The sequence below is a fragment of the Episyrphus balteatus genome, chromosome 2, assembly GCF_945859705.1.
Source record: "Episyrphus balteatus chromosome 2, idEpiBalt1.1, whole genome shotgun sequence".
Lineage (NCBI taxonomy): Eukaryota > Metazoa > Arthropoda > Insecta > Diptera > Syrphidae > Episyrphus > Episyrphus balteatus.
Window position 1 is genome coordinate 37,868,112 of NC_079135.1, and position 15,716 is coordinate 37,883,827.

A 15,716-nucleotide genomic window follows, 5' to 3' on the forward strand; every position below is an offset into this window, starting at 1 on the left:
TTTGCTATAAAATACATAAATTTTATATTTTTTTTTAATGAAAAATAAGGGACAATGTGTGGTCATATGAAAATGTGATTGATAATAATCTTAATTTAGCTAGTGAACTGGCTGAAATACTTTTATTAAATTAAATTCTTATCGTAGGATATTATTAATTTATTTTAATCAATTTCTAATTTACGGAAACTCCCAGCAAGGGATTCAAAGTGGGCAACAAAATTAGTGCCATTTTGGTTGGATTTATCTGGATTCCGGCTCGTTGTTATTCCTTGATCACTTAAAAGCCTCATGTTATCCAATCGAAGCAAAGAATCTCTCTTCTTTGCAAGTTCTATTTTCCAGGATTCTATCATTTCACTCATGGGCATTTTTCCACCCAATTCGAGAGGCAGACAATCTACATCCATGTGCTTTGGCAAATCTTTTTCGCTAACATAACAATTAAGACGATTCTTAATTTTTGGACTGACTCGAGTCTTAACAAAGTCAATTAACCATTTTAGAGATGCAGGAACATTGACTAAGTGTATTTCTTTGTGACGTATTGGCAGCGATTGTTCGCCCCATTTAAAAACTCTAGCAAATTCAGTTGGATTCCAATTGGTCACGTGTCCAGCAGTGACACCCGAAAAGTCTCCGACGTGTGTTAAACCAAGTATTTGATTCTCATGTTCCTCCATGAGAGTTTCATAAGTTATGAAATGTGCCTTTGCTTGCTCTTCGCTAGAATAAATTTTGGGATTGAAATGTCTAGCATTAATTATCACAACACGGCGTCCGAATTTATCACGAATGGGCGAGGTAAAAATATAACCAGCCGAAATTATTTCGTTGAGTCGAGTTCCTAAGAAATCCAAATCATTTGTCATGTGTGGAAATGATCTGCGCAAGTTCATGTATTTTAAGAGAACTTGTTGAGCCATGGGGACACTGAATTTTTTCACACGCAAAAATCTTAGCAGAAAGAGATCATCAATGCGTGTATCTTGAATATCATCGTTTTTATCCATCCAGCTACGGAGTTGCTGTAGACATTGTTCACGTGAGCAATTATCTTCACGTAGTTCTTTTTTGGCTATTTGTAGAAGTGCTTCAGAAAGAAGTGATTCGTTGAATGCACCTTCAGGTGGGTTGAGGATTTCCGATCCGATAAGAAGACCAGCAGAGGGAGCACGGGTTGTACCCATGATTAAGTTCTGAAAATAGAAGTACAGAAATTAGGTTTTCTTGCAGTAAATATAGTATTGATTTATTGTGAGATAATTTAGAATTAAATTCAAAATGGCGTTCAAAATCTGTAAAAAAAATTATGCAAAAAAAAAACAAATAAGCCTAGTTTATGTGTTGGCGTAATAATTTTTTCAACTGTTTAAGTTTTTCTATAGAAACAAATGTTACGCATACACCACAGTGATCCTCTACAATAAAGATGAAGTTGAAAATTGATCTTAAAACCTTTTTTATCAAATGAAAGCTGGTATAGTAACCAAAATATCGATAAAGAATATGGTTATTGCTTTAACTCATGATTCTGAATCCAGATTTTGTTTAAACTGGGTCAAATAATACAAACTAAACAACGAATACTCAACGTGTTCCACTTACCATCCATGTAAAAATTAATGAATCATTCCTTCGTAATCAACCTGAAAATAACTTTTGTTTTTGTTTACTTTATAAAAGTTCATGGTAAAGTTAAACGTCATTCACGAAAAATAATAAAATGCATTTAAACGAAATGAATAAGTAAACCATTTGGATTATGTAAAGTAGATGAATAACAAAAAATCGAGATAATTACTTGGAAACTCCAATCTTGTTAATTCACTTCCTCCGAAGGACAAAACAAAGTATGAGTGTAAACTTGAGTTTCTTTTATTTTACCTACATTATTATTTCATGTTCCAATTTTCTTTTAATATTTACCATAACAAATAAGTTAACCATTTGCATAAATCATTTCATTTTATAAGGGTGACAGTTTAAATAAAATTTTTAAGTCATTGGTCTGGTCCATAATTATATGACTGTGCCGGCTTCGATTTACGACAAGATACTTAAGTAACTCGAAAGCTAAGAAAATTCTTTATGAAACACAAAATCACCACAAACCAAATCTTCATGAGCAAATCTATCTAAACCGTTACTTTTATTTAAATTATCTCCCTGACCTTGGACTGAAGGTAGATGATAACACAAAATAAGATTCAATGACAAACAGAAACAGAAAACATTAACTACAAATACCAGCCGTAATGATTACAAAACATTTAATGAAACCCAAAAATGCTTCTCGCAGCAGACCAAGTGAGCCACAAAAACTATTTAAGTTCCATCAAGGTCAAGTAGGTTAGATAGATGTATACCATGAAACGAACCCTAGAGTAGGAGTCTATCTAACACAAAATAAAGATTTAGTTTCTTTCTGTAAGTGTATGGCTTAAACCCAACAAAAACAAGCCAAAAACCATAATAGTTTACCTACCAAAAATCTATATAGGTACCAAGTGTGTTTGCGCGTTTTGCTATTTGAATGATATAAAAAATTGCTTAATATAGCTCATAAAATTCATAGAGAGCGGATGAAGAGAAGTCTCAAACCCGTTTGGACCAATTTGGAGTTATGACTGCGACCGACAACGACGACGACGCAGAGCATAACATAACAAAACTATATTGCATAACTTTCTTCTCGTTTGGTTTTTATGTTTTATTCCGTCTTCTAATAGTTCATTGTATTTCCCGTCGGCCTTGTGATCTCGTCTTCGACTTCTTCTTCTATACGACATTGCACTGGGAGGTATTAGTCAGAAAAAAACCTTGCGAAAAACCGTATTTCAAGTTTTCATGCTTTGTTAGTCATAAGATACAAATTGGGCGTTGTAATGGATTTCCTTCAAGCAAACAATGAAAATGAAATGAAATTGCTGAATTGCATCTACTCGTATTCGATGAACGTAATATATACTTTTTTTTTGCAAACCAAGAGTTTGTCCATCGAAAGATATATGAGTTTGTTTTGCAAAATTGCAAATGGTCTTGAACTTATTTGACTGTCAATTTTAGCACTTTCAAGTAGACTTCTATATTTTTAAATTACGTTTTTTTTATTTTCTTCACTTTTTTTTTCGTTATAATTTTTAATTCATGTTTTAGCAATTATGCTAGTCAATGAAAAATTTACATTGTCACGAACAGCTATCACTTTCAATGTTTCACTGCTGTTCCAGAGTAAGGTCATAAGCGGTCAGTTTTCTTGTCGGTTTCATTTAAAAATGAAATAGGTCATATCTATCTGAGATTGGGAAAATGGAAAAAGAAACTTGTTCAATGTCAAAAATCTCTAAATTTAATTAGCACCATAATGAAAGATATATGAAAAAGTTTTGATAATTAAGCCCTATTAAAATATTAGTTTTGATTGAATAGGTTAAAATACTTATCAGCTATCGAGTACTTCGGATATGTAAGGTCTACAGTTACAGTAGTTGCCGGTTTGAAAATATTTTTGATATTTTGTAATTGATAACAAGCCGGCTAAATTTCTTGCCGAATTTACAAAATTTTTATTTGAAAGAGTACTACCCTAAGGTAAAAAAAAAAATGGAAAGAGTCCATGGTGCAGTCCACCGTCATGTACAGACAAATCTGCCCCATTATTGTTCATATTTTCAGAATATCTTGTTTAAACTAATTCTTATTTGGAAGCTTACTTCTTACTTTCTTTAGTTAGAGATAAAAAACCTGTACAAAGAACGTCACGTACAGAAGTAAAGAAATTGGATTGAATTCTATAATTTGGTGAAATGATTCTAAAGAACTATAGAACATTCATTTATTATTATGGCATGTTTTCGGAATTAAATAAAAATGTTAATAGTCATGTAAAAAAACCTTCTTTTCTTTAACATAATATGTATATTGTTTTAGTTGGAAAGTATTTTTGTTTTTTAGAAAAAATATAATTTTATGGGCATACCACTTTCGTTATTTAAGAAATTTTTTCATATCCATTCGTTGACAAAGCAGATGAATTAATCAGGTGAATGTCCCTTAAGTGACTATTAGTTGTAAACTGTCAATGGTAATTTTCTAAATTTTAAGCTATTGACTATTTGGCTTATTTTGAAATATTTCTAGTCAAGTAATTCCTTTGGAAAATTACAAAGTTAGAAAATGTTATAATAAAAAAATCACATAAAGTGAACATTTCCAAATATTGAATATGAAAATGGCCTATACCAAAAAGAGCCAATAGATGCGATTTCAAAGGAATGTTTTGAATACATAATGTATTTAATCAAAATGTTACTCTTGCCAACTACAGGAGAGGCTTAAATAATTGAAGAAATTGGACAATAGACGGAACTTCAATGTCAATAAAAATAACTAAACCAACTTCTTTCACAATTATTATGATCTTGAAAGATAAGATCCTGTTTGATGAATTAATACGTTTTTTTTTTTCAATTATCAAGTTGAAGAGTTTAAAATAGGAATGAGAAGGGGTTAAGTGACATTAAAAAAAAAAAAATAAAAATAGCAGATAAGCTAAGGGTGTCAAACGTCAACTTAAATTTTGGTTTTATTGGGCAGGTTCAGAAACGTAAGGGACTAAATATTTAGGTAATTTCTCGGCCTCTGATTGGTCAACTGTCAAAAAAAATCATTCCAATTTAGGTAATTTTCAACCTTCCTTTTTTTTATCATTTATCTGTCTGATGTTTTCAAAATGTAGTTTATCAATAAGACATTTTAAAATTCGTGTTCGAATGGCGGCATTGGAAACTGAAGGGACGTTAATATATTGTGAATAATAACTGTCTCTAAATAATCTGCAAGAAAAGAAAATGAAAGCTATGATAAATAAGTTATCTTATTTAAGTATACATACGACTATTTGATCCGTGATCATAATTGCAAAAACGAATGGTTTCAAAAATTTTGAAAAATCTGATAGACTATGTCCTTAAGATCGAGCAGTTTTTACTGATTTTTTTCGTATAATATGGGAGAAAATTTTCTAGGATTTTTTGGAAGTTGCAAATTTATCTGAAATACCTATTAAATGTATCACACATGTTAAGTTTAATTAAATTTTACGAAACTCACCGCGTATTTATAAGAAATATTAATTTTATTTCTTCGCCCCGACGTTTGAAAGTTCTTCGAAACGTCGGGGCGAAGAAATAAAATTAATATTTCTTATAAATACGCGGTGAGTTTCGTAAAATTTAATTAAACTTAAAATGATTGATACCCGCGAAAAGCATAACTTAAAATCGTATGTATCACACATGATCATAATGCAACTCGATATAGATTTTTGACATAAAAATTCCTCCGAAATTTTTTTGGCAAAGAAAGGTTTGAGGAGGATGTTTTTTTTTTACCATATTAAAAAGCGATTCTTAAGTAAACCGTTGAAACCGTTTAGAAAATAGATACTCAATAATTTACTGGGGGTAAAGCTGAATTTTGTGTGTAAAAATATATTGCTTTATTTCAAGTTCAAATCGCGTTGGATATCGAAATAAGGCTAATTTGGGCTTAAAATAAAATAAGTCCAGTATTTTTTTTTTATTTTGGCTTCATTTCAATATTTATGGAAAATTTGTTTCGAAAAAAAAACTGTGAATCGAATTGCGTTAAGAAGATTAGGTAAATAAAATGTTGTTTTCAATATTTTGAAATGTTTTATTACTTCACCTCAAAAGTATCTTGAATGTTACTCTAAAAAAGTTTGATAATACCTTTGCTGCTATATTCATCACGAAACAAACTTTTTGGAACTTCCTTAAAATCATTAGGTATATTGTATATGATTAAAACATCGATTTTTTTTTCGATACGAAATTATTAATCGCAAAACAAAAGAATTTAATACTTATTATTTTGAACCAACTTGAGAGGCTGCCCTAAATTTGTTGTTTATTTGTTTCTTAACTCACTTCAACAAAAAAACCGATGATTGTACCTATTTAAATGAACTGAAGTGTAAATCAAAATATTAAAAGAAAGCATCAAAATCATCAGTATAAGCTCATATGAGTCATCAAAACCAGAGTTAATTACAAAATCTACTGGTACAAGGAAGTATTTTCATAACACTTTATAATGTAAAATTTATTAATTACTATTTTTGAACGTAGGCATATGCAACGATGTAACTGCAATTGCAATAACTAATCGCCTGACCGATCAGGGTAATTGAATTTTGTTACGTATCATAAATGATAAGTTACTATTGATGACTTTCAAAATAACAGGATATTTGCGTTCAAGTTCGGAGAAATATTAATTGTGTTATATTTGCATGCAAATAATACTTTGAAACTTGCAATAAACCTATATTTACACGATAGAATTTCGTCTCGTGTTAAATATAGATAAGTTTGTAAATATTTATATTTCCATCAAACTATTAAAACGTACTCAAATTATCAGCACCAATCTCGAATTCAATTTCCCACCTAAAAACACTCCTTTTTAGTTAACGCACAAATTGAAATGTTATGAAAACTTGTGAATGATTTGATTATGCGGTGTATTTGCTCTCGAACTTTGAATCCCACATCTTCTACCATTTGAGAGTATGAATTTCGTGTTCATGCCTTTTTCACTTTCTATATCACTCTATAATTTTTCACTTATGTAACAATTGCAAATTAAATTGGCCGTTATTTTTATTTTTTTTTAATGGTAACACTTGAAGGCTTTTTTTGGGAATGGGGTTTGCATCATTTTTTTTTTCTTCTTACTAATTCCTTAATTAGTTTTACCAAAATTAGATTAAAATTATTCAAACTATCACTTTTTTTTATCTTTGATACCTACCTTTTGGATGAAGTTAAATTAAAGTCGTGGCACTAGCTTAAGAGTACTGTGAATTTTTGGACTATGTTGGTTGCTTATCAAAGTCGCGTAATAAATGAATCGACCAAGAGATGCGAGCTGCTGGAGAAGCGTTTTTCGAAATTTGAACTTGTGGAAGCTGGTTAGTATGTAGCTCTGCCGAATAGACGAACCGTGTGTGCGACTCGACGAATGAATTTAAAATGAATCCGTAAGCATTCAAATGCCACCTAATGTACAGAGTTTGCTGTTCGTGGCCTGGCCAAGACAGTGAGTGTGTGGTAGCAGGTAGTTGTTGTATCTCTTGTAAGAAATTTACCAAAAAGTTTTTTTTTTACTGTGAGTGCATTCTACACATTTCCCACCTTATTGTTTGGATAGATTTGTATGGTCAATAGAATGAAGCATGAATATTATTTTTTTCTTTTAAAGATACCTCTTACGAATACGTCAAAAGTAAAACAAATAACAGTTAGTATAGTTTTTGGTTTACCTTATAGCTCAAATAGCATGATACAGTACCTAATTGCAAGTTGAAAGGTTGATATTATTGCGTTATAACACTTAATGTAATTTTTATATTTGGCATTGAACTGACCCGAACATATTGCAAACAAATTACGTTTGATATGATAATGTTTTAAGTACAAATATGGAAGCATTTCTTTATAAAAATAAGGCGTGTCTTTTTTAAGAAACTATTAAAAACATGTCTTATTGTAATATAGGGTATATTCATATGTTTGTGTACAAATATGCAAGTTAAATAGTAACGCTTGAAACATATCGTAGTTCGTAGATGTTGTGAGAATCTTAACTTTTAATTGAATTCGAAATTATTTGTAAATGTTTTAACCTTGAGTATAATTAATATTTAAACAGTTTAAAATTAGGAGTAATTACATTATTGTTCCTTCAAAAATTAGGCAAACCATTACAAAATCCTTTTGTTTTTAAAGAGTACTATCTACTACATATATACTTTTTCCGGTTATTATGAAAAAATTATTCCTTTTGTACTGATAACGGATTCGAAAATATATTTTTAATTTTATTATAATAAAATATGTGTTTTATTTTCAGCAATTAACAAAAACATTTGACCAAAGCCGCAAGAGACACTGTTATATTCTTTTCTGAAAGGGTCATATGATTTTTCAGTTTTTAAAGCTTGGAACTTTTAGTTAAAAAAAATCATCGATGTGGTTTGTGCTGAAATTCAATGTACATACATATGTATAAGTATATAGACAGAATTTCGCGACTCACTTTGTATACTTAATCTCTTTCATATCGTAATATCGTGTTTAATTATAACTATTAAACGTAGTGCCATTTTTTAAGGACACTGATATAAACTGTCACTGTTTTATGTTTGTCGCATCGTATCCGTATGGAATCAAACAGCAAGTACATTGTTGTAAAAATTAAAAAATCAAAAAAAATGTGTGGCCTACGTGACGTATACGTAATTAATTTGTAAATAAACTCAATTTTCTGGATATCATTTTCTTGGTATCTTCTTTATCCATGTTACTGGTTCGAGACATTAACCAAAAAATTATAATAATATTTTTGCGGGTTTTGTAGCGGTTTTCTGATATACGAAAGAAATTCGTAATGCCAAACAGTTCCGATTTCAATGATTTTACTAACAATACTTTAACCTAAATGAATTGGCGATGTTGCCGTATTGTTTTTTTTTTTTTTTTATTAAAATTAATTTTTTTGTGAACAAAAATAAAATGTTTTTTTAATTGTGTTTAAAATTCATAAATATCTGTTTTTCAAATATTCTTATAAAAATAATAGATAGGTATGTATATGAAAATTAAGCAGTTTTTTTTTATAATTTATTCAGCCATATTCTGCTTTTCGATTCATGTGAAAGTCTAAAATAAGAAGTTGAAATGGCGGTTAAAATTGACCTAAAGCAAATTTTTTTTCTTTAGAATGTCCAAAAACCAAAACTGATTTATAATAAAACCAAAACTGATTTATAATAAAAGAACATTTTTGTCTTCTGAGTTCAACTAACAGAAAGTGAATCCATTAAATTCTTAAAAATTTATATATGTACATTAGGGTGGGTCAAAATATAATTTTTTGGATTTTCAAAAAGGCTCAGCTATTAAAAGGTGCTAAATGGTTCGGTTAGCTTATAAGTAAAATTTCATTTCATTATTTTAAGCCTAAGTGCCTCCGGATTGTGGTTTCATTTTTGAAAAAAGCTGATTTTTGCCTAAAAACCACATACGCTTTGCTTAATTTATTATTATCTCATTTCTTATACAAGCTAATTCAAGAGGATGTGCCAAAAAGCTTTAGCGTGTAGAGGTTGGATCGGGACAAGAAAAAAATCGTTTTGGAGTTGGTTAATATTCGCCCCCGTTTAGCCAAGAGGGGCAATTTTCTAAAAATATGATTCAATTAGGAAAAAATATCATTAAAAATCAACCGTTATACCTACAACAACATGTTATACCTTTTTGTTGAACCCAAAATCTGTTTTTTATTTTGCTTTCAAATAAAGCTGTTTTATAAAACAGTTTTTGAAAAATTAATTTTCAAAATCAAAATTTTGAAAAATTTTTTTTAATTTGCAAACTAATTTTTTTTCAAAATTTTATGTGATTAAGTACTATTTAAGTTTTCAAAATTCAATGCTCTTATTTGTTTTCAAGCAAAACCAGAAAACCGGATGCAAAAATGTTTTGTCGTTTTTGAGAAATTAAAACAAAAACCAAAACTACATTTTTCTAAGACTTGTTAATTGATTTATGAAACATTATATATTTCTTTTATTATTTTTAAGGGGATACCACGCCTCCAAGGCAGAAAATCTGAAGTTTGAATATGTTTCCTTTGCATTAACTACAATTCTACCAAGTTTCAAGATTTTAGGGTATTCAGAAGTATACTTTTTAATAATTGATATTAATTCAACCAAAATGGGCGGTTACCACGCCCCCTGAATGTAAAATCTCAATTTTTCGATTTTTTTTTTTGTATGTACTTCAAGATCCATGACCATAACAAGTTTCTATGAAAACTAGAAGTTTGCCATAATTTTTATCATTTGTTACTTAGGGCCAATTTATTGAGCCTCCATTAAATTTTGAAATTTATCGTTTTAGTTAACAGCGTTGTTAACTAATGACGCCTTTAAGTATACATCATTAAAAAATTCATTTAATTCACTCGACTTTAGCTAAAGTCTTTACTTTTAATGGAAACTTTAAATTTAAAACTCCATTAAAAATATCCTAGGGATTTTTTAGTTTTTGAAAAATGAAACTGTCAAAAGCAGAAATTTGTCAAATCAAAAATTTTTAAATTTGAAGATTTGAAGATTTGAAGGAAGAAAAAACAATACAAAAAACATAAAAGCTATAGCCCGTAAGTATTTTGGAGCCGTAAAACGCCAGGCGAAAGCACCACAGACGAGAGTAACGATATACCATCAGTGGTAACCAAAGATTGTTACAATTGCAATGTTTTACTATGATTACATTATGAAGCATCTCATTAGTTTTACTTCGTGATTCTTTCAAAGTGGAGAAGATTATCTAGTTTTTGGTAGATCTATTACTATATATATGCTTCTTCTGCGCTCGGCGAAGTAGATGAGAAAAATCTTAAATGAATTGTTGTCTATTTAACCCTCATACGTACGTCAAACCCATAGGAAAAAATTTCTGGCGAGCAGTAGTCATTTTAAATTGTAACTTATTTATGGAATAAATACTTATGTATTTATGTCCCTACAAAAATATTCTATTCTGGACTGTTATATGTACATATGTACATAATTTTTGTTTTAATGATTTCTTAGCTTATTTCACGAACAAATTTTTTTTCAAATAAAATAATAATGAAATATTAACTGAAATGACATTTGACGCTAACGGAGAGTGAATAAATAGAAATCCTTTTTTAAACCTCCATTTGCTCTAAAAATCCCTCTTAAAAGGTCGAATTTGGCTTTTTAACTAAAAGGACTTTTAAATTTAATGCTCAATTAGTTAATGATGTCAAACTTCAAAAAAATCCTTAACAGAGACTGAATTAAACGAATTTTGTTTTTAATTTTAAAATTCTCTTTTTTAATGGCGATTTAAGTTTAATGGAGAGTCAATAAATTGGGCCTTAGTATGTTAGTGAGTTACAATAGTTAGAATGGTTCGAAAACAGCCTGAGTTGTTTCCTAAGGGTGTAGGACCAAAGTTCATAGAGAACTTGGCTGGGCAACCGGAGGCAGAAGATAAAGTCTGATTACAATCAAACTTTATATTATTGTTCTATTTTAAGTTTGGCACCTTTTCATCACTGTGCCCGTAAAAAAATCAGCAAAAAAAATTTCTCCATACATTTGTGACCCAGCCTAATGTACATATATTTTTTTTATTCTGAGTTTGGTTCAATTTTTCAATAGCACTTTTTTCAATGAAAGCCTAGTACGCTGCTGAATCAAAAAGAAATTTTCCATACGAAATTGGACAGTGAAATCTTGCACGAAAAACTTCGTTATGCTTTTCGGTACGCAGTTGTGGTGAAATATTCTATTTTATATGGAGAGTTTTAACTCATTTGTCAGTTATGCAGGGCATTTTCTTGATTTAAATAGCCATGATGATGTTTTTTTTTTCTTTTTTAATTCATTTAGGATAGAGTTGCCTATTTTCGGCCGTCTCCAGTTACCGGCCACCTTTTAGAAAATTGTTATAACTGTTAATTTAAAAGGGTTTATTCCAAATTTTCACTCGTATGCTGTTCTAACATATAAGAGAACAGCATAAGAGCAAAATTTTGGAATAAACCCTACTAAATCCCTAGCTATAACGATTTTCCGAAAGGTGGACGGAAACTGGAGACGGCCGAAAATAGGCAACTCTACCCTATATATTTTTTTCGTTAGCATTTTTGCTGTCAAGTTTTGAAAAATCAAATTTTCGAAAACGCGACATTGAATTTTATTTCAAATTCTGTTTTAAGGGGTTGACTAATAATTGCTACAAAATGATATTACACTTATTCTGTTTTTTTTTTTTAACTATGTATTTATGAAATTTTTTTTTTAAACTGCTCTATTGATTAAGGGCCAATTTTTCAATAGTCACTTAAACAGTCAGTTAGTACCTATTCCCCAGAATAGAGAAAAAAACAATTTTTCAACAGTCAGATATTAGACCAGGGTCGATAATTTTTGAAACCAAAAAAAATCATAGTAGAATGAAACCCATTAGAAAATTAGGTGAATATGATGAAAATTAAAGGAAAAATAAATTACGGGCGAGCCGAGTTCGGGAAGTGGGTGGGTTGAGTTTTTAATGGTAAAAAATGGTATATCTCGATTTCCGGCAAAACTACAAGTCCTATAGAAAAAAGTTGTATGACAAAGTTGTAGGTAATAAAAAGATCTACAACTTTTGTATCAACAATTTTTCCACATAATCTCAAAATTTATGTGAAAAATTCAAAAAACCGAGTTTTTGGTTTTTTATTTTTATCTTTTTCAACTTTGCCATACAACTTTTTTCTATAGGACTTGTAGTTTTGCCGGAAATCGAGATATACCATTTTTTACCATTAAAAACTCAACCCACCCACACCTCAATTATTGATGAATAATTGAGGTGTACAGAACATTTGTGGGTTGGGTTCGATTCTCTAAGCTGGGAGTTTTAATGTTTTAGGTAATAAGTTTTTGTTTATTTTTTAAATACATAGATAAATGCAGGATACATAAAACTATAGGTCTGTGTGGCAACCTATTAAATGAAATACTTAAAAAATTATGTTTACTGTAGCAATATTTGTATGATTAATTTGTTGAAAAATATATTTTAGTTTATCTCTGAAAGCTGAATAAATTCATAAAAATAAAATAAAGTACTTTATTTTTGGATCATCAATATGTAAATATTGTTAAAAAAAATGAAAAGCGAACATTTTAATTAGGGGGGTGCAAAAAATGTTTCTTTTTTTCATTTTTCGAAAAATTTAAATTTTAATGACACAGAAAATTTCGAAATCGTGTTTTTTGAGATAATGAGTTTATATTAATTTTTTTCGTATTAGGGTGGCTCTAAAAAATGTTTTCTTCTACAGTTGCTTGAAGAATTCCAAAAAAATCAACGTGGATATTGTTTTGACCAAATTATCGAAGAAAAAAAAAATTTCCATTAGGGTGGTTCAAATTTTTTTTTTAATTAATTACAAAAAAAATAATTTTTCACTGCCGAGAAAGTTTGTAAAACATGGTTTATGAAATATAATGTAAAATTGGGGTAGCTCAGAAAATTAGGGGGCTCAGAAAAATGGTATATTTAACCGAATGAAATAAATAAATAAAATAAAATAAAATAGATTAAATATTTAAATGGTTATTTTATTATAACTCAGTCTTTTAATACAACTTAATTTTAAAATTATGGCAACGCGTTTCGGAATTAACATTCCATCTTCGGGCTTCCAAACTGATTTATGTTGTTTGCGGTATGATACCGCGGTATGATACCGCAAACAACATAAATCAGTCATTGCGTTTGACCCATCTGTCCCTTGCTTTAATATTAGCTGCGTTCCTTTGGAAATATTTACCTACTGCTTAGTACTTAAAACTGCTTTGAACGACTTTTTCAGTATAGCAAAAGTAGATCAAAGTAGTTTTAAGTACTAAGCAGTAGATAAATATTTCCAAAAAAAAGCAGCTATTAAAGTAGAGACATTTGAAAATATAATCCGTAAATATCTTTAAAAAAAGAACAATATCAAACACATTATTTTTAAAAATACTTTATTATGGAGCGTCTACAATTTTGATTAATTAACAATAAACATGGAACAAAGAGAGGCCTAATGATCAATGTTTGTCTAACATAATATTTATTTTTATTTTTAATTAATTAATTACAAATCTGTAAAAATTGACAAAACAAACAAATAAACAACAAAAATCAAAAAAACACATTCCGATCCACACAAAAATAAAATAAATCGATAAAAATGTATTGCATTCAAAGATGTATGCCACAATCAACAATACACAATTTTCGGCAGTAGGAATTATAATAACACGATGTTTTTTTTATTTATTAAATTGCAATTCGTATTTGAAAATAAACGTTATCCTGCATTAAATTAAAAAAAAAAAAAAAAAAATAAAAACAAAATCAAACACAAAAACAAAATTCTCTTCTCTTCTTTTTAAACTATTCTATGTGTTCCTTCTCTTATCTTACAAATAACAAATATGGAGACAAAAAGTGTTTTTAAATTTTTAATAAAATATTGTTTTTGTTGTTTTTTGAGCTACTACTACTTGTAGGCCTTATAAATCTGCCATGCACAAAATGCTGCCGATAATAATGTGACTCCGCGATGGAAGTACTTGGTTTTAGAGTTATCTGAATAGCCTAAAACTACTGGTGAGGACACATCTGCCAGGGGTATACTTTTCAGTTTCGTAATATCTCGTTCCACCTAAAAAAATAAAAATAAATTTTAACAACAAAGTAAGAAAGTATTTCTGTTTTGATATTTTGTTTTTTAAGAATAATTCATCTCTATATTTAGATTTTATGTCATTGAAAGTGTCTTTTTGTCTTGTCTTGTTATAATACCTGGTACTGACAACATGGATCATAGTTCCATGAGACTGTGTATAGGCCCGTGCAGAAGACGGACACAGCGCACAGCGGTGCACTGAAGATAGGCCGCTCCTGCCATAGGACGCCTGAGATAATTGATGCTAGACCGGAGACAACAGCGGTCTTGTGCAAACAGTTGCCAACAGTGATCCAACGGCTTGTTTCATCGCCGAGTCGAGTCGGCTCGATTATTATGTAATCGACTTTGGCCTCGAGTCCCTTATCCAATTCGGCCTCAAATGATTCGTGGGCATTTCCACTGTCGTAGACTTCTCGAATAAAATGAAATGTTGGTTGTTTGGCTGCTGCACTGAAACCAAAATATTAAAAATCATCAAGTAACAGGGATTAACAAGTCTTTTAGAAGAGGAAAGTGAAAGAACGACCAAACAAAAGAAAAAAATGTGCATTTTGGAATGTGTGAACAAACTGCAACAAAAATCAGTGGCAGCCGGAGGCAACATTCCACAGAGTTCAAGGTTAAGGACTGAAAAGAAGCTCTGTTTTTGTCAATTATAATCGGCTGATTATAATCATAGAACAAAGTATGTATGCAAAGTATTTATAAATACATTTTTACAAAACAAATACTTTTTTTGTCCAGAGAGAAAGAAATAAAAGAAAAAATTCTTTTGGCATGTATTTTTCTTTTTACTTTCAGATTAGTGTTGTTTATTTTGAGGAAATGATATATTTGATGTTGAGATTAAAAATTTTTCTTCATTTGTTTAATTGTTATTTAATAAATAAATAAACATACCTGTCATCGGATTTATTAACCATTTTTTTTTTGATTTATTTTAACATTTGGAATACGACTGGCTTTTTTTTTGGCTTATCCAATTCGATAAGCACTTTTCTTTATTTTTTGTTAATTGTGAATGGGCCCGAAAGAAATGTCAGCTGGAGTAGTGAGTGATGCCATTATTATAGTTTTGTTAAAACTTTAAGGAGAAAACAGATTGAATTAGCGTCAATCGCTTAGTACTGGTACGCAGTTCGAAATAAATTTTAGCTCCCATACAAATTATCGAACAATTTTGGCCGAGCTAAAATGTTTCCCATACAAACTATCGAATTTTATCTCCGCTAAAATTTAGCTCGATCTGCGTACCTAGCTTTATACGGGTCAAGCCTGGTACTTTGTATATAAAATCCATAGTACTATCATGAAAAAAAAAAACAGCGCCACCAAAAAAGTAAGCT

General features: G+C 29.8%; 2 protein-coding genes across 3 annotated transcripts; both read right to left on the reverse strand.

Moving 5' to 3' along the window:
* Window positions 1-13: 13 nt before the first annotated feature.
* On the reverse strand, window positions 14-7,210 carry LOC129912544 (alpha-tocopherol transfer protein-like). Its single transcript, XM_055990837.1, has 2 exons — window positions 6,841-7,210; window positions 14-1,199 (listed from the first exon to the last, which is right to left on the reverse strand). The coding sequence occupies exon 2, from the start codon at window positions 1,188-1,190 to the stop codon at window positions 165-167; it is 1,026 nt and encodes a 341-aa protein (XP_055846812.1). The 5' UTR covers window positions 1,191-1,199; window positions 6,841-7,210; the 3' UTR covers window positions 14-164.
* A 6,917-nt stretch (window positions 7,211-14,127) lies between these two features.
* Window positions 14,128-15,413, reverse strand: LOC129912546 (transmembrane protein 11 homolog, mitochondrial). 2 transcript variants are annotated; one of them, XM_055990840.1, is made up of 3 exons: window positions 15,271-15,413; window positions 14,484-14,820; window positions 14,128-14,343 (listed from the first exon to the last, which is right to left on the reverse strand). In XM_055990840.1, the coding sequence occupies exons 1-3, from the start codon at window positions 15,291-15,293 to the stop codon at window positions 14,179-14,181; spliced, it is 525 nt and encodes a 174-aa protein (XP_055846815.1). In that variant the 5' UTR covers window positions 15,294-15,413; the 3' UTR covers window positions 14,128-14,178. The 2 variants fall into 2 exon arrangements, with proteins under 2 accessions (XP_055846815.1, XP_055846816.1); XM_055990841.1 differs by having other exon boundaries at window positions 14,484-14,815; window positions 15,271-15,397.
* Window positions 15,414-15,716: the final 303 nt, after the last annotated feature.